Raw genomic sequence first — 19827 nt, 5'->3', positions numbered from 1 at the left:
TGTGCACTGACGTGAAAGTCGTGCACCTGTTCCTTACCCGTCGTCTCACTTGGTACTTCGGTGCTCATGATACTGGAAACTATTCGTGAATCACTTACCCTGACAACGCATTGTATCCCAAGATTGTTCTTCAAAGAGATGTAAAAATTCCCTTTATATGGCTGGCGAAACGCTGCTTCGAGTCATGCTAATAAAATTAAGTCAAAGTAAACGATTACTATCGTCATGCGCTCAGTGAAATGGGATTTAGTTTATTCGGGTGACTAAGCGTCACCTGTTTGGCGTTATCCAAATAAAGCCAGGACGTATGATTCCTGAGGTGCACGGGCGTTCTTCCTGGTATGTCCTCAGCACCTGTACTAAAGTGCGACGGGCGAACACTAACGTTTTCCATGCATAATTATCTCGTGCCTTGACCAGTGGCACTTGCGGGCAAACGCGCGTCCACAAATTCGGCACGAATAGGGCTTCAGTCCCGCATGGGATTGGACGTGGCTCTTGAAGTGTGTCACCATGCCGAACTCCCTGTCACACTGCGGGCACTTGTACAAGAGGGCACCCGTGTGACGCTTTATGTGGCGCTTGAGCAACACCGCACTCGAGAACCTTTCGGCACATTCTTCGCACGTGAATGGCTTCACCGTGGCGTGACACTGGATGTGACGATCGAGTGCTACTTTCGTAGACCACGCTTTGCAACAGACATGACATACGAAAGACTTCGCGCCTTTGCGGCCGTTATCGTTCACACTGTCGGACCTGCGAAGCAGAAAAAATAAAACAATGAATTGCAATCAAAGCTCTGAAGGCGGTTCAGACACAAGAGTAGCGCTTGTATATATCTAAAGCTCTTTCTCTCTAAACACCTTAGGTACTTTCAGATTCTGCAACATCTTATCTACATGTCAGTAGCTAGCTGAGATGTGGTATCGCCTCTCCTGATAGACTAATAGAACGTTGTCCTTATCGACTGATCAACACCACACACGAAACATTTCATGGCAGCACAACTGAAATTGCCGTAGAAACTTTTGCACAGTGTGCTCTTCATCATATATATATATATATATATATATATATATATATATATATATATATATATATATATATATAGTCCGGTAGATCTTCCGTGAGCGGTCACAACGTGGTTTATTATGACGTTTCGGCCTAAAGTCTGACCTTCTTCAGGAATAAAGATACAGTTTGTTGGTGCTCAGCTTTATAGAATCTCAAATCGAGGGCAAGGAAAGAGGAAAAAAAGACAGAAAAGAAAAAAAAAGGAAAAAAGAAAAAAAGAAAAAGGAAAGAAAAAGAAGAAAAAGAGAAGAAGAGAAAAATATTATACGGTGGACGCCCCTCGGGTGCCCCCCTTCCACTCTTCCTTCCACTTCCCCCTCCTCCCTCCACCTCCCCCTTCATCTCTCTCCCCCTTCTCCCCTTCACCTTTCTGATGTCAGCGGTCTGTGTATGTTTCCGTTCACTAACGCATTCCTCCCGATCAGACGGCCCCTCTTGGCACTGGCGGTTCGGTGTGGGGCAAAAATGAGCTTTTCAGGAAGTCCTAAGCCTTTAACTACTCGGAGTCCCGTAAACGATTCGTCGTAGAAGGAGGGGTGCCACGTATTGTGACAGAGGCTGGTAAGCGGGCATTTTAGGAAGTCCTAAGCCTTTAACTACTCCGCGCCCTGTCAACATTTCGTCGTAAAAAGAGAGGTGCACCGTATTGCGGTAGGCTGTGCAAGCGGGTGCAATGCGAATTCCTTGCCCGCTTCTGGATTACGCGTGTAGTGGGGGCCTCCCGGCTGTGACGCAACCCCGTGCGTCACAGCCGGGACGCACAAAGATATATATCTTTGTGCGTTTTGGACTTATGTATGGCCAGACGCGCATTTCATACCTCGCTTTGAGATGACGCCTTTAATAATGTGGATGGTTTCTGCGGCCAAAAATATTCTTCAGTATTTGTGTCATGATGATTTTCCGTGATATTTGTGTAGTGTTTCCGAACAGGCAGTTGAAATTTAATAATTATTACTGTTTAACTACATATACACTTCTATATTTTTGTATATCGGAATCCTTGGTAGCTTAACGGTATGACAAATCTGCGTTTTAGGGTGCTGCAAATGCCTAACGGCTGCAGTGAGTGAGCTTACGTGTGACACACGCAAAGGACAACGCCAGGGCGACTCGGAAGCACAACGTATGCTAAAGACTCAATATGTTATAAAAATTGGACACACTAACTACAGAGAAAAAGTGATTTTAGCAGGAGTCACAATCATCATCAGAATGGTTTTGAGAGGCACCAATCCGTGAAGCGTACTAGGGATGACAAAATGTGACCCTAACCACACCAGAAGAAAGGAAGAAGCCATTGGGGCCCTACCTTGTGGTACAATAGATAATAATGCTTCGAAATAAAGCCACGCAGTTTCTTATGCAGAGATTCATGAGTGGTTGAAGTACAGTGAAGGAATAAACATGACACTATGGTGACTTTATGCTTGGTTCATCGCTGCCATTGTCCTAATTCTTTGTAGCTGCATCACAAAGCACAATGACCAAGAGATAAAGCAAACTAATTGGGCACCTATTTTCACCATAGTTAGAACATTGAAATAAGTGGTACTCTGCCTACTGTGCCGAAGGGTGCGTGGAATTTCGGTGCTTGTCCAACTGCCATTTCGACAAACAGGTGCATCCACAGATGTCGCAGTGAAAGGCTGTCCTCCAACTTGGCACTGCGACGGCTGGTGCTAAATGTTAAGTGTAATTGAAAAAGAAATAAGCAAGAACTACGTAAATCATATGAGTAAGAGTTAGCTACATAGGAATTTGTTTGGTTACATTAATTCTCACTACCAGAAAACGATAACTGTGTAAGGTAACGCACACTCTGCTAAGTGTAATTTTTACGTACCCTGAAACACTGCATATAGGTAAATAACCAGGAATTGCGTTATTACCTAATACTAAATACAACATGATCAATCTGGGACTATGCGTATATGAGGTGTCGTACAACTTTCTTATCCGGGTAAAGCTCATATCGCTTAAAGTGCGCTCAGAATCATTTGTAAGTGTTATTGCGAAGGTGCATCACTTGAACGAGTATATTTACATCCTACTTCATTATGAAACGTTTGGGAAATTCGTGGCTTTCATGTCATACGACGGGCCCACATTCTGCCAAGTCAACGAGGGTGTGAATGAGCACTTGAATGTCTGCTATGATGAGAAACACATGACAGCATAAAACAAGAAACCCTAAGGAGACAGATAATATAGAAGTACCAACTCTCAGTAAGCTCATTGCCAACATGACTCTGTTCTTAGAGCCCACAAATGTGGGAACAATTTTAGGGGACTGCGGACATTTGTGAACAGTATGAACTAAGGGCCATTCTGAAGGTCTCTTACTATAGTGCAGTGCTCCACCACAAAAGCATCAGCGCATCGGTAGATCATTTCCTTTTTTTAAAACTTAACCTCTCACATCTTTCTAGTTACCTCTTCTTTTTCACCAGCGTAAGGTATCCAATTAACCGAACTTTGGTATGGCTATCTTCTCTGCCTTCTACATTATGTATTCCTTCCTTCTTTGCCTCGATTCGCCTCCTACTAAACTAGCACTAATGATGGACCAAACCAATACGTATTTTGAAAGGAAACTTTTAACTTAATGCGAGCTAAGAGCAGCAGGCCACGAGCCGTAAGTTTAAAAGAGAGATCTTTAGGCTAGTTGATGTTATGCAATCAGCATATTTGCAGCTGACAGATACGGAAGAATTCATTAGCTTTCTCTGAGCTCGTATTTCCGGCATACATGGTTACAGTTGATGTTAAATCTAAAATCTTTAACGATGAATCCTGTGGCAGCTCATGCGTCAGAATCAGGGGTGCCATACACCCGTCGAACTAACAAAGTATGGTTGAAACGCCAGCTTACAAGTCTCTAATATTGGAATCAAATTTACAAGAAAATAGTTAACAAAAAGAAAAACCTTTACTTGGACTGTGACAATAGGGGGCTTGGAAGCTGTCGTTGGAACCACATTATTCCTTGCAACCACGTTGGAACCACATTATGTCATTTCTACGAGTTTACCGCAGCTCTACTTCTGGCGCGTGAGTTGGGGAGAGATTTCATGATAAGGTTTTTAAATTTGACACTAAACATCTCATGCAATAATCTATGCTATAAATAAGAACCTAGAGATAACAAATCACTTCTACCGTTCTTGTCGGCTCACTTGAAGGTGGTATAGAGAGGAATTGCTAATCATTGCGTCAGCTGTACTCTCCGCAAGTGTTGCGGTCATTCGTTGATCAGCAGCTTTGCTCAGAATGCTTCACGTCTGATAAGCGCTTGGTTCCTGGATGTAGAGGTACTTCCAGTTGCAGAAAATAAGTTTAGGATTATTAAGCAGGGACGTGACAGACCTGCAAACTGTGCTGCCATTGACGCAAGACGCGTCGCTGTGCTAATCTATTTATAAATAATTTCACACAACTTGAAAACGATAGCTGATATAAGGTTGGCGTCAAGGTTGTCTTCCCTGCTCTAGAAAAGCTTTCGGCGCTCTGCAAACGTGTGAATGCTCAAACAACTCAAAGAAATGGCTTCACAACCAAACATCGCAGGGTGTGCTGTGGCTCTTGTTTACTTGATCCTGTTGTCCTGCAGCAAAGAGGATATTCGACAAAGGGGCAGGTGCTTGAATTAGAGTATAAAGGAGCATCACGATATTGTAAACTTAGATATTCAAGTCCACCGTGGTAGCAAACCAGAATAATATAAGTGCACCCTTGTTACAATACATCGTCAGCAGCTGACACGTGAGATCAACGAGGTTAATGAAATACAAATGCTGGGTTATGTATGTGCTAGCACGCCTTCAGTGGCACTAGCGAAAAAAAGCGATCGAGTATCTAGCTGTAACGCAACAGATTATGTGTTTGCGCTGAGTTAAGCTGTTGCACCAACTTATTATATTGAGTATCTGGCTGACCCCAGGTGGTCAAAAGTTCCAGAGCCCTCCACAACAGCGTCTTTCATATTCGTATGGTGGTTTTGGGATGTTCCACCCCACACATGAAATCGATAGAGTTTCTGGTTGTAACGCAATAGGCTGCGTGGATGTACTGTGATATGATGCTTGATATAATGCGTATATATTTCCAGCGTTTTTGCGTGTTTGAGGTCTCTTTCGTGTCCACGTTTTTTTTCTTCTGTAGCTAGGCTGTAGCTACTCATTTTAATGTGCTTTTCGTGTGTCATAAAGATGCTGGCTTTTATAGCCACGTGTTGTGGTCAATAACTAAAAAAAAATTTAGACAAGAATGATCGTGATGTCTCCACCTCTATAATCTTTGTTCATAAACCTTGAACGTTTACCCTTCTCTCCACCATGAAACAAATGCTGGGGGAATAAACCAATTTTTTAAATACATGTCTTCGACACATCAAATGCGTATAAGTACTCGCTTTTTGCTAGTGCTTCAAGTAAAATCTAGTAGTATTCTCTGAGAACACTTGCTACCGATTGAGGACGAGGTACAATGCCTTGGCCATGACGATATATATGATAATAGGATCACACTGCAACGGCTCATCATTATACTCAGTGTTGCCTTGACACTATTATTGGGTATGTAGGAAGCAACAGTTGCATTCCTACAATATGCAATTGTATAAAATAACCTACTATGCAGCAATACAACACGGACATACGTTTCCTTATTCGGTCAATCACTCACTTTCAAGTGTGCTTTTCTGTCGTGCTTCAAACGAATCTCTATAAATTCAGCACCCAATATATGCCACATTAACAACCTCGAGATAACGGAAGGTGTTTCGTAAACTACGCTCCGAATAAAAACGAAGTCTCTCAATAATAGGGAAAGGCGGCATATTTGGTTTGGCTGCATGATGAGACTTTTGCGCTCCCACCATGAGGACGCAAACTAAAGGTCCAGAAGCCTCTCCGATTGTCCTTGTGAAAATTTTGCTTGTGTCTTCGTGTTGTCTGCGCGAAATTCTCACTACGATGTCCCAATTTGCTGTATGTATTTCCAGTATGACAGGTCATGACAGTGATAGCACATGTGAGGTGCAGTTCTTCATATACTGCGCCTCAGATGATGCACCGATCAGTTTTGTACATTCTGACGAAATGATATTTGCGTATAATCAGGCATTATCTTGTTATCTCCAGATTAGCAATCTCTGTTCTTAATGTGAAATTCCCAGATATCATGTTGGACCCCAGCCAATTTTATTTGTTTAATTTTCGCAACATTTTAGAAGTGAACTACCACTTACGGGGTGCGCCAGTCTTGTCACGTCCACACCACACCATGAGCTCGTCAGATGGCTCCAAGGGCCTACACGTCTGATAGTAGACGAAACCGTCATCTTGTAGCACCACGACATTGCACTGGAGCTCACTTGGAGCGCAGTTGACATAGCGGATCCACCTCGCAGTTTCCGGCTGGGCCTCACCAGTTGTCTCACCAGCTGTCTCACCAGCTGTCTCACCAGCTGTCTCACAATGTGGTGGAAGTTTTCGCTCGCCCGTTCCCTGCGCAGCATATAGTGTTTTTTCTTGTTTATAGGTATTTAATAATTTTTAAATCATGAATAATATTCTACCACTATCCCTCGAGAGGAAGGCACACAACAGCTGCATCTTGCAGCTGTTGTGCAAGCTGCATCTAAATAAAATATCAATTAATTACAGAATACCGTAGGGTGATGTGAGAATTCAAATGTGTAAGTACTCAGATTTGAAGCCTCAGTGCTTCACATCAAAATGTGAGACAAATTTCTGGTGTTTACTTGTGTGTTTTCTGAACTGAAACTCACCAGGTTTTATTCTCCATTTTCCCGTACAAATGTGAATGTAGTCGTGAAAATCATAAATCTAACTATATTATAACTCTTTCCTGCCGAGTAAATTAATCATTAGTTCCCTAGTTACTTCACCATCCTAAGCCAAACTATTCAATCCTCCCCCCACCTCGAAAGAAACAAAATTCACTACGAATGTGCAAGTAACGGTAAGTACACTTTCTGGAGGGTACAAGAAACTACTCTATAAAAATGCTGTCGTAATTTTCGTACATACCTCTATAAGCTGAAGGCTGATTCCCGTAATATTCACGTAAATTGATGCACGCTGATGTTGCTGCATTTTGTAGAGGGCAAGCAATTTGATACAAGCACTATGCACGTTCTCATTTTTGAAGGTCATGTCACTGTAATGGTGGATAATCTGTATCTATTTTAGGAAGAATTACATTCACTGATTAATTTTTGTATAGTGCTCATTACAGGAATACTTTAGCCTATCAATCAGACAATCGAAAGCTTCATTGTGGCTCACAACGCAAAGATCCAGGCAATAGAGTGAACGTGGCCACAATGATTCTGCGTTAATTCGTAGAGTTTTCCACCTTGCCTAAACTAGCAGCCCTTTTAAGCCGTATTTCAAAGTCCAACCATAGAGTGCACAGTTTTATCGTACTTTGGAGTTACCTCTTCGCTAAGATGACTGACATTTTGCTTCGCGGAAGAGTTGGCGTAAGGGCCAAAGCAGTGACCCTCAGGAAGTGGCTCGACAGCGAATATCCCAAGTTGGGCACCTTTGATCTTTGAGCGGAGCACCACCAGGCCTTTGGGCAGGCTCTTCTTGGCTAGCTCAAAGTCTTCCAGAGGCACCTTTAATAGAAAAGAATGTGTTTATTTTGAGCGAACACGCAGATGCTTTACAATTTTAGCTGTAAGCAAATAGTGTATTACAGAACAGACAACAAAAACAATAACTTAGTTGATTGATAGATATTGTAGATTGATAGATACAGTCCCCAAACCACCATGTCAATATGAGAGACGCCGTGGTGAAGGGCTCCGGAAATTTCGACCACCTGGGGTTCTTTAACGTGCACCCAAATCTGAGCACACGGGCCTACAACATTTCCACCTCCATTGAAAATGCAGCCCCCGCAGCTGGTATTCGATCCTGCTACCTGCAGGTCACCAGCCGAGTACCTTAGCCACTAGCCTACCGCGGCGGGGAACAATTTCGTCAGTGTTAGTTATCCAAAATATCGAAGCGTTGTGCTCGTTTAAATCCCTTCTTGTGTAGGTGGGGCTCTTTGCTCACAGTGCTTTGAGAAGTGATTTTGATCACTTCTCAAACACGCAACTATACACACACATTTGTTATACCTGCATTATTTACATATAAATAAACTAATATATATATATATATATTTATATATATATATATATATATATATATATATATATATATATATATATATGTATATATATATAGTAAGCATTCACTGAACGTCCTCTTCCTCATCGGCGCCATCTTGCTGTTGCTTGAATAAAGCGTCAGCTGAACCGTTGTATTTCAAGTGGTGGAAGGAGGTGCTTCCCGATCTCTTTAACCTCTCTCCATCCAAAGCCAGCTCCTGGAGCTCCCTTCGGGACGTCGCTTCCACCAGCAAAGCCCCATGGCGCAAGAGCAAGCCCAACCGAACCACCACCCATATATATATAACCCCTATATATATACATATATATATATATATATATATATATATATATATATATATATATATATATATATATATATATATATATGGGAAAGAAGTGTATACCTAACGGCTCGTTTTTTCGTGTTTTGACAGAATATTAATGAGATCTAAAGACAGTAATGCCATGAAATGCACAGGGGAAGTTATTAGAACCAATGGATTGTAAGTAAGAAGAATAAAAAGTGGGTGAAAAGATAACCAGCCGTGAGCAGGAATCGAACCTACGACCTTCGAATAACGCTAAATTCTAAATTCTAAATTCTAAATTCACTAAATTCACATTTAAACCCAAAAAAGTGGATGGAGGGAAGGCCGCTGTGGTAGCTCAGTGGTTAGACCATCGAACGCGTTATTCGAAGGTCGTAGGATCGATTCCTGATCAAGGCTCGTTATTTTTTCACCCACTTTTCTTTTTTCTTATTTACATTCTATTGGTTCTAGTAACTTCCCCTGTACATTCCTTGGCATTACTGTCTGTTAGACCTCATATATATATATATATATATATATATATATATATATATATATATATATATATATATATATATATATATATATATATATATATATATATATATATATATATATATATATATATATATATATATATATATATATATATATATATTACTTCTTTTGAAATTCTTCCAAAGGCCTTGAAGCTGTGGAAAAACTAGATAGCTTTACAAAATTCCCAATTTCGTAGCATTTGCCAATTGCTAGAAAAGAATTTTTAAGGCTGACGTCTCCTTTTAAGACACGGGTCAGCTTGAAAAAGAAGGTTTAAAGTTTCTTACCCCAACCACATAAAATGACGGTCCGTGGACAGGGCATTCGCTTGGGTCGTCATGATAGCACCCGTAGCGACCTGGAATGCAAATTCTAAGCTGCCTGAAAGAGCATGACTGCCTGAAAGTGCATAAAATTTTTGCAAAAAATAAACAAGTTATGAGAGTTATGCTTGCGTATGGCGAAATGAAAGCACTTTGAATTTATTTAAAGAAAGAGTACCGATTAACTGTTCGTATCAATCACTTCTGCCTGGATCGCTACTGCATATTATCACTTTGAAAAATTTCACTTCAGTTTCCTGGTTTCCGGAGTTTACTGCCATAGAACAAAGAAATTATTTAACACGCTTTAAAGTTGGGTAAAAGTGCTAACGGAAATATCAAAAGTGATGGAAAGAGAATCTGTGGAATACGCTTTTGGTCTAATGGTTTTATTGGCACGATGCTCATTTCCATAGGATGCAAATAATGTTGATTAATATAGCGTTCAGCTTTATGTAAGAAAAACGATTGCGCTTTTTATTTTTGAAACAAGACCCTTCATCACGCCTGAACTTTGCGCATGTCATTTTAATATTTGCATATTTATTTAGTAAACCGACATGAACTTCATACACTATGTGCTCTAGTACGTCGTCGTGACTGTGAAAAAGACGACCCTTAGGCTATTCAAGGAGAAACTCCTTACTAAGTGAACACGTGCAGAGGTAACAGTACACATTTTGCAACTATAGCAGTGACCACATGGTCAGTGACCTATGGAGTGCACATGAAGTAGGTATGTGTTTCATATATCATTCATGCATTTTCTTGAGTATCTTGTGGCAGCATGTGCAGTTATATGAATTGCACCAGGACCGTTTCCGTACCAGATAAAGAATTACTAAATAATAATTGTAGGGACTGATGAGAAATTGTCATTATGAGAAATGCTGTATTGTAGGGTTCTGAGAAATTTCGACCACTTGGCATTCTTTACTGTTCACCTAAATCTAGGCACACTGGCCTGAAGCACTTTCGCCTCCAATGGAAATGTGGCCGCCGCAGCCGAGAATCTATCTGGCGACCTCCGGGTCAGCAGCCGAGAGCCTTAGCCATTAGACCCTCGTGGCCAGTCCGGATGGAGATTTGCTGAAGTGGGTCAAAATTTCTTGCTGCAAGTATTTTCCTCAGTATGATGCCCGCTGGGGGGCGCGTTTTAGGGGCGAAGCTCCTTGGGTTGTGGTTCGGTCCCTCCACCGTATAATTGTGGTATGTAGTACGTAGTACGTATGTAGCCACCTTGAGTTTATAAATTGCTCACTGAATGACGTTGTGGATATACGTCTTTGGAAATTATGTCTCTAGATGGCGTTAGTGTTTTTCTTTTACCTGTCGATTAAAGAGGTTAGGCGGCACTGTTAGAATAAGAAATCCCCTGCATATCCACGGAGTTGATGATGATAAGTGGGGCGAAGCGTCCATCTGTCCGTCCGTCTGATCAGTGCTCTAGTGTGATGGAAGCGAACGGACTGACCGATAGAGAGACGGACGGACGGATGGAGGGACAAACAGAGGGACAGAAAACGGACACAAAAACGACGGATAGATGGATGGACGCTTGGCTCCATTCATCATGAGTCACTCCATTTAAAAACCGTGATTTTCAAAATTTTTTGAAAACGTCTAACATCGGACCTTAAACCTGAAATGGTTAGCTGTTCTCGGGCACGTACTGTTGTTGTTGTCCACTGTTCTTACCAACAGCGGCAAGATGCATTAAAACCTTAATTTGTCAGAACGAATACATTTACAAACAATTTTTCTCTCGTAATATAACTGTATTGAATTGTATAATAAAATCGGCATCATAATCCTCATTTTATTCATTCATTTTATAGCGTTTTGCCAAAGACAGTGACTATTTTTAATGATTGTCTTTGTTTTGCCTGTTCTTTGAACTTTTTTAGAAACGTGTCCACTGTTGTACCATTTTTAATGCCCTCCCTGCTTGGAGTAGGTGTGGGCACTATTACTAATCATGTAATAAATGAATAAATATATAAAAAACAAATAAATAACAGATAATAAATAAATAAATACATTAAAGCGTTTCAGACTACAATTGCTGATGCGCAGTTTCACATTTCCGCACCAACGCAGACTTACACTTGTGCTGATCACTGCCAGGCGCTGTATTCTGGGGGCGCCTTGCCGGAACCTTTGGAGTCAGTCGTGGCACTTGGGCGATTGTTGGAGCCTTACGCGCTGCATATAATAGATCGCAGTAATGTTACGGGTACAAGTGCACTTATTCTACACGTAATTCAATAAGTTCAATTTATTCCGTTCGAAACTGGTGCTACACTTGCCGAGTGATAACTAAAACAAGTTCCTTATTTGAGCTAACGCAAGCTATGAGTTCACTACAAAACTTTGGAGGTCTGGTTTTGATGAGCTTCCCTGCATCATAATTGTGATTTCGAATAATGCCAACATTCGCAGGTGATGTACAGGAGTGTCCCCATAATGTAACAGCGCAGGATACCAAGTCCAACGATGACCACTGGTGTTGAATCTTGTAGACAGGCAAAAAACTACATGGCATAAGAGTAACAAAAAATTCACGTGCAAATGCTGGTGCAAATGCAAGTTGTGTTTTTCGACCTTGCTATGCCGTATATAAAATTGTTTCTCTCTCTCTCTCCCTCTCTCTCCTGTGAAATCCAGATGGCCTTATATCAGAGTTGAAGTAGAACACCAAATGATGTGTACGAATTGTCTAAGTCGGAGGACTTGAGTCAGTAAGAACATGCCAAGCTATTCGAATATACAATGGGAGCATAAAGTGCATCCATTGTATTAGGCGACTGATTGGGAAATCACAAGCGAATTGGAATAACAGTAGCGCAGCCAAATGTTAACGATAAATATTGCCTGAAAAATGTAAAGGAAGGGTTATGTAAATGTTGACATCAAATAAAGATCAATCAAATGTAAAATAAAACATCAGTGATGAAGTGCCAGCACGTGTACGGCGCTGTCCAGGGGGCCAAGAGCGAACAAGGGTAAGTAGCAATGGAATTGACTGGCATCTTAAAAGTATTTAAATGAGTGTTCCATCTGCGCTTGTCTAGCGTCAGTTGTGTAGCGTGTTGCTATAGTGATATCTCAGTTCACTTCTTCCGAGCGAGACCTTTGTATTTTCAAACAAGCTTCGCCTTAGTGCTCATCTCTAAAATTGAAGCTGAGCTTCCTACGGGTCGTATTTTATCCCTCTTGTGCAGTGATTACTTGTGCTCAGGGACGACGCTTTCATACTCTTACCTAAGTGGAAGTGCAGAGACAATTCTTAGCAGCGTAGTGAATACTCATCTTTTTGAAATATGTGCCCTGCGAATTTTGGGATATCTCAATTCTGAAGAATTACGAAAGGAAAATGTCCTACCGTCTCTGGCAGACTTGCGCAAGAAAATTTTGCTGAGCAGCTTTCGATTCACGCTAGCTAATATCTTTTTTCATAGCTCTGTCATATAACTATAGCTAAAGTGAGTCGACGTGCTTTGCTGCACGGACAAAATGGTTCTCCGGTTTAGTCGTTTGAGGTTAGCAGTGATAAATATTAAAACAGAGCTGAGATTGTGGCATTATCACGCCAAAAAAAGTCTAACGAAGACAATCGGTTTTTCTCAACGTTATTGAGGCATGAAATTAGTTGCTGAGCAGCGTAGTAATTGCAAATTTTCCTAATGAATAAAAGTGCTTATTTACGTATGTTTATGCGGTTCATTGCAATATTGACCTATCTTTGCCGAGTAATATTTGTCGGAGAAATTCAAATGCGTTTTGTTTGCTTGTATGACGTCATATATTAGCGAATAAAAGCAGAGTGTTCACCAGAAATTGAAAATGACAAAGCGAGTCTAAAAAGGTAATATGAATGACGCTGCTATCAGAAACAACAAAATGTCAGTCCCCAAAACGACAGCAAAGAGAAAACGAAATTTTGTGACGAAAATATCTGTAAACAGGAGCTGTGTGCTCCAGCGTAAGTTTCTACAAGTAGACTTGTCTTCTTCAGAGCTATAACCTGGAAAAAGACCATTCTAGCCTTGAAAGAATGTAGCCGTGAAGAGGAGAAATCTACTTGCTGAAACCTCTCCTGGAGCACAAACGCATATCCTGCTAAGGGATGTTTTTTCATGACAGCAGGTCAGGTAAGAAATGAGTGTTAAATACAAATTATAGAAGAAATGAGGAGGATATAATGATTATGTCCAGGATACGTGGCGCTAAGACAAGATTAGTGCTGGTCAATTACTGTAAGAGATTGGATCCTCAAACAAGGCAAGCGCTCCTGAGGGAGACAGTAAGTTACATGGGTAGCTAATAATGAAGAGGTTTGCTGGCTCAACCAGTCGGTGCAAGCACAGTTGCACGTTTATCGATGAAATGTGGGAGAAGTGTGTGCCGTGCAGTTGGTGCAGCCCGGCTGCTGCTGCTGCTGCTGACGATGATGAGGAGAATGCGGATATTTGTATTACTGTCAAAGTTATAATATTTCAATGAATTGAAGGCCTACATAACTAATATCCAAGATCATGCTTCTCTGTAACGACATTCAATTGAAGGGTTGCAGTAATTCTGAAGCAAGACTGAATGTTGCGCTAGTTGGTGATACAGTGTGGGGAGAAACAGCGCACAAACTCACGGGACGAAGAGAAGAGACACAAACAAGCGCTGACTCTCAACTCTGAGAGTCAGCGTTGAGAGTCAGCGCTTGTTTGTGTCTCTCTCTTCGTCTCGTGAGTTTGTGCGCTGTTTCTGCCCATATTGCAGTAATTCTGTATAAACTGTTGGGACTGGTAAGCTCACAGCGCGAAAAACTGTCGTAGAATAATGTTTTCAAAAACCATTTTTATTTCATTGTACCAGCATTCGCACAGCAGAAAAAGTCAATAGGAACTTGTTATGGCGTAAAATTATTATTAATATGCATTACCAGATAGAGGCTTGATGTATATCTGTATGCTACCGTAAAGGCTGAAATGTCAAACTAAAATGCACACATAGAATTGTCCACGTTCTTGGCTAACGTGATAACAGTAGACCGGCACCTTCTTATGAGTTGCATAATGCAGGAAGCAATAAAATTGGGTCAATGATAAATACTCTTCAAGTGTGGGTGACGACCCTGCGAAAATATATTTGTTTCTGCAAATGTACTGGCGAACATAGAGAGCATTTTTTAAGAATCTTTGAACATGTGTATTGAAACAGTGTCGCTTTGTATCTGCAGCAACAGCTGTGACCTAAATTTTTAGACGGAAGCCACCACTGCGCAGTTGTCGCTGCGAGGCTCTCAATACACTGGAATAATAAGGAAATATTGTCTGCTGAAAATTTCACTTACATGCGTTCTCGTCGTCCGAAGGGTCTTCACTTTCCGTGTACTTGATGTTCTTGAGTTTCCGTTTCGGATACCGAGATACGCTCGGTGGGTTGGCTCGTGCGCCTGCCAAACGTAGGGTTAAATGATAACGAGGAACATGTGTTAGTGAGTTAGGACTGCTTATAACACAGCAATCAGCAGGATCCGTAATAGTTCAACAATAGGTACTGCCGCTTATGAAGCAAATGTTAACGTACAATTATTTATTCTCAAAAAGTAAATTTTCAGACTTGTGAAAACGATGGAAGATGTTTGCGTGAGTAAGCGGTGACTAATGAAATGCCAACACAAATGAGTAGACACTGATCGCAACTTGTTTGAAAAATAAGAATAATGAACATGTCGTAAGCAGAATTTGCCCGTAATCAAAGAACATTACATATCTCAAGTCCATAAACTTTCAAATTTTCTTGAGGCAGACTATTAACCGTGGCACTGCAGTTGGAGCACCGGTACAAACTTTTATTCTGCAAAAATTCTGCAATATATATTTTCATGCCCACAGAGAGTTTTGCAAAGGTAAATTTTACATGCGCAGCCATTTCCGCTTTGAAATTCGGGGCCCAAGTAGTGTCGTTTGTAGAATATATGCATTTATTCACGCAATAAAGTATTCATTTGTAAGTCTCTGTTGATGTTTCCTTAATCCGTCATTATATCTTTCGTCATGTTCATGTTTGGGGAGAACTACTACTAAGTTGTATGAATACATAAGGCCACGTTAAAATTCCACTTACCCTGGTCTTTAGAGACATGCGCTGTTCTTGCCTGTACCCGAGTGGAACGTCGGACAGGTGATTTTCCGGTCGTTTTAGAGCCGGGTTGTGAATCATTCGACGTGCGCTTTACTTTGCGGCTGCTTGAGCCACCTGCATTGAAACCGCTTGCCTTGAGTAACCAATATTCAGTAGACCAAGTTGTATATATACTTCACGCCATACCAACATAATATCATGACTACAAAATGTTAATAACACAACACCTGAGGACGGACAAAGTATTTTCAAAATGTAAAAGTGCGATTCTCGTGAGAACATGTCTGTCCTGATCAAGGTGGCGAATTTCGAGCTAACGCTACATTTTCAGAATCATTTTGCGAATTGGTAGTTTTATGTACTGAAACTTTACTTATTTACAATAAAAGCTATAAAAACAACCGTCTAGGTTATTTTTAGTAGCAAGAATCATGTTGATGACCACGCAAAAAATAACATTGCTGATGAAGATTGTCGTCAAAAATTTCTATAGCCTGCTTAAAACTCCTATCAAGATTTTTAGATATTAACACCAGACAGGTCTTACTAAATTTACGGTAGATTTCATTACAGAATAATTCACGCGAGGAATGAAATATACAGAATATAACACGATCATATCTGCAAACGAATGGTCGAGAAAAGTAAAAAAATTCAAAATTTCAGATTAAGAGAGAATAAGAATATCAGAAAGGCAGGTAGGTTAACCAAAACTGACCCCTGTAGGCTATGCTGTACATGGACAGTGGAAGTGCTGTTTTGGAAACTTAAAAATATTAGAAAAAATCGAACACACACAGAACAAGTGAACAACACCCGTAATTAAAGGTTATGAATAGACAGTCTCTTCTTCTGATAAAAGCACAGACAGCTCACTAATACGATTTTATGCCCACAATTGCTGGCTGTCTTAAGCTTGCTAAGAAGTGCTTTATATGACTATCTTGGGTGGTATGTCGAACTTCTTTCACATGCGGGAGTTTACAAGGGGGCCAACCACTATATATTTTCAAGTCATGTTGCGTGGGCACGAAAATTTCTTGAAGGTTGGTCTCTACTCAATTCGCTAGTCATTGTCGTGAATCCAGATGGAATACATGACCTCATTGGCGCATACCTCAAATAATGGCGTATCATCACAATGAACGCGCATGTGAGATCGCCGAAGACAGCAATTAAATACATCGGTCATCGGCGTCATACTTGGAATACATTCTGTTCCCTGATTTGTAACCGCGTGTGTTGTTTACAATGAAACTCTTAAAGTGTTCAACCAGCGTTTGTTCTTTCTTCTTGCTTCGTCTTTCGTTTCTTTGTGCGCTAACCAACTATGAATGCGCCTAATACTACTACGCATGGTGGTAAGTGACAGCGAAAATCAATTCTCCTAAAATGTTGAGCCATGTGCAATGTGAAATCCACGCTTGCCTAAAAAGTTCCCTGGTATACTGAATTAGTAAAGCTGACAATGCGCAGAGAAGAAACACATGGACACAGCATGTTTGCCTTCTGAATTAGAGATTACAGGTCCCAATCATGCCATACCCACATGAACAGTTCCCAACTTTTCGCAATATTTGAGAATGCGAAGTGAGACCGCAATGAGCATTCATTGCGAAGAAAATATTTCTCCAACATTTTTAAGGAGGGGGGGGGGAGGAGGGTAATGACAGTTACAACCGATAATGGTGTTCAGAAGCTGCAGCTAGCAAAAATATTTTGATAAAGTGGTGTTTAAACAGTGGTGGAAGTCCAGAGCGCGAGCAGAAAAAAACAATGCAGCTTCGTCTTATCATATTTATTTATTTATTTACCTAATTATTCATTTACAGGTTCTGCAGGCCTATACTCAAGCTCTATTATCACAACACCCTAGAGCAAAGTGCCATTGAAACTGCCATAATTTTAGCAGGCAAATGATACTCGTTGAATGATATTCACCTACCTACATCCAATAACTGAAACTGAATTATAACTGCTGACATATAATTCCGATTTATAGAGCCACCTCAAAATGGTTCAGACATAAATGCATATGTTATATGCACCAACGCTAGCCGTTCATGCCCTGCGCTTAGAAGAGCTCAAGCGTAACTTCTTTATAAAACATATTTATTATAGCTGTTTTAACTTGCAGAATTAGGAAGGAAAAATTGACGTAAGTTTTTTTTGGCCGTTCAAATATATCGCACGAGATTTCAATAGCTAGGTTTCCTTTCATAGCTTTTGCATGTTACTTACAAGACTTCGACTTTGCTGGACAATTACGAGCTGCAGGTTTGGCGTTCATAAACTCTGGAATTGGTGGCTGAAGACCTGTAGAAGCGAAATGAAAAGACAATGAAACAATGTTAAAGGGACATCTTATTCCTGTACAGATTACACACATTGAGACATTTGGTACCCATAGCAAGACTCTAAGCCGTTGTGCAATAAAAACAAGCCTAGTAACACACGTTGCTGCAGAAAAAAAGGTGCGGCACTTTTCGTGAAATAGGTAGGTTTCGGTTACCAGGTATTCCATAATGAGCTACTGTGACCAATATGACAGGTTCAAATTTTAAACTCAATAACGTTAGCAAATATGATGCAATGAAAACAAAGCCATTGGAACTCAGGACGTCGGGTCCGCCTAATTTAAACTATGCAAGTCTACACGGTCGCTACTACCGAGTTTGGTATATGCTGAGCAGAAGCTTTCAGAAGGAGTAAGCGCTTCAACTGCTGTGACAGAAATACCATTAGGTTCTGCTTTTGGCATTCGCGTTTAACAAGAAACAACCAGCGTGGTCAGTGACTGGTGAAGAAAGGAGCTGTAGCATGTCATTAATCTGACAAGTGGGATCAAATGCGCAAGACCGAAATGCATAGCTCACAGAAAGGTGAAAGGAAACAAGGAAGTAAGTGCCAGCAAACAATAAAGACTAAACAATGTTACCAAGTACAAAAGATTTATGGCACTGAAATATTTAGGCAGAAGCGTTCCTCAGCGCATTACTGTGTCTAATTTTTGTTCGCATGTTATGAGCAGTCGTTGCTCGAAAACGAAACCGGTCCTCCATGTGGTATTGCTAAAAAAATGTGTACCTTTTTAAACATGCTTAGTGCTCTAGTGAGTGTGCTGGAGTAAGGTAACGCCTTCACTTGGGCCTGTTAGTGCAAAAGTGTAACTTGTTTCATGGCGGCGCGTAAAATACCAAGAACAGATGTGACGCACACAAGACCGGCGCAAGTAGAAATTTTTGAACGAACGAAAATCCAGACGCAGTTTCACTTGCTTTGAGCACACTCCCAAGGATGACAGGAGAAAGAAGGCGTTGGAATGTTCCCAAAACTTGCCTTATCCCGATCATCACTCACAGGTTAGAAAAAAGTTTGAGCCGTGATTCGTGACACAATATGCTACAGTAATGTGTTTTTTTCTCACTAGAAAATCTGTTGCAATGGTCTCCTGAAGTTCTCTGTTAACATTGTGTAGATGACCAATGTCCCTGAATGACTTATTTGTTTGACTTAGTTGGACTGTCTTTTGGGAAGCTCAAGAGACGCAGCATGTTAGTACAGCAGTGTATCAAAGTTACATGCTGGGCCCACCTCAGCAGTTCACTTGGTAAGTACCCCTTCAAACTTCGTTGTGAGCATTCAAGTATTTGACTTACCCAAAGCAACCATCTTGTCGTAGTTTTCTTTGATGTTGCCGTAGCGGAGCTTCATGTACTCTGGAAGCTTCAGCCACTCTTGCTCCGTGAAGTAGTGGCGCACGCCTTCCGTGTCGCTACTGCTCATCGTTTTAACGCCCGAAAAACCGCAGCATCACCAGTTACAAAGCGCGCACGCTAGCAGTCGCGGAGCTCGCCGCGACCACGGCCGACACGGAAAGGGCCTCTCGGTTCGTTCGTTTTCCTCTAGCTATGGCGCATACCCACTGCGCGATAGCGGGGAAATGTGGGACGGCGTGAAATAGACATTCCTAATTTTTAGGATTCCTTATTATTAAGATTCCTATTAAAAATAGTTTGCGGATAATTTATTGGCTTCAGTAGACATGGAGCAACTACAATTTCTCTATAAGAAAAGATGCTTACGACCATTTCGAGAAAAGCTGTGAAGAAGGAAAGTGGAGTTTTTTATACCTGATTTCATTTGGCAAGCAGCCGCTACAAAACACTGGCTACAAAGCTTGATGGCATTAGCAACATTATGTTAAAAAGCTGTTTTCACTGAACTTCTGGTGTCC

The 19827-nt window shown here is 41.0% G+C and overlaps 1 protein-coding gene across 2 annotated transcripts; it reads right to left on the bottom strand.

The window, feature by feature from the left end:
• Nucleotides 1–230: 230 nt before the first annotated feature.
• On the bottom strand, nt 231–19482 carry LOC142769002 (histone-lysine N-methyltransferase PRDM9-like). 2 transcript variants are annotated; one of them, XM_075871737.1, is made up of 10 exons: nt 19250–19482; nt 17832–17906; nt 15573–15704; nt 14797–14898; nt 11553–11651; nt 9411–9481; nt 7544–7726; nt 6329–6587; nt 2642–2759; nt 231–759 (listed from the first exon to the last, which is right to left on the bottom strand). In XM_075871737.1, the coding sequence occupies exons 1-10, from the start codon at nt 19374–19376 to the stop codon at nt 381–383; spliced, it is 1545 nt and encodes a 514-aa protein (XP_075727852.1). In that variant the 5' UTR covers nt 19377–19482; the 3' UTR covers nt 231–380. The 2 variants fall into 2 exon arrangements, with proteins under 2 accessions (XP_075727852.1, XP_075727854.1); XM_075871739.1 differs by lacking the exon at nt 2642–2759 and having other exon boundaries at nt 601–759.
• Between the last annotated feature and the right edge of the window lie 345 nt (nt 19483–19827).

The sequence above is a fragment of the Rhipicephalus microplus genome, chromosome 8, assembly GCF_043290135.1.
Source record: "Rhipicephalus microplus isolate Deutch F79 chromosome 8, USDA_Rmic, whole genome shotgun sequence".
In the NCBI taxonomy this organism is placed as follows: domain Eukaryota; kingdom Metazoa; phylum Arthropoda; class Arachnida; order Ixodida; family Ixodidae; genus Rhipicephalus; species Rhipicephalus microplus.
This window is presented reverse-complemented; position numbering and strand designations above follow the sequence as displayed.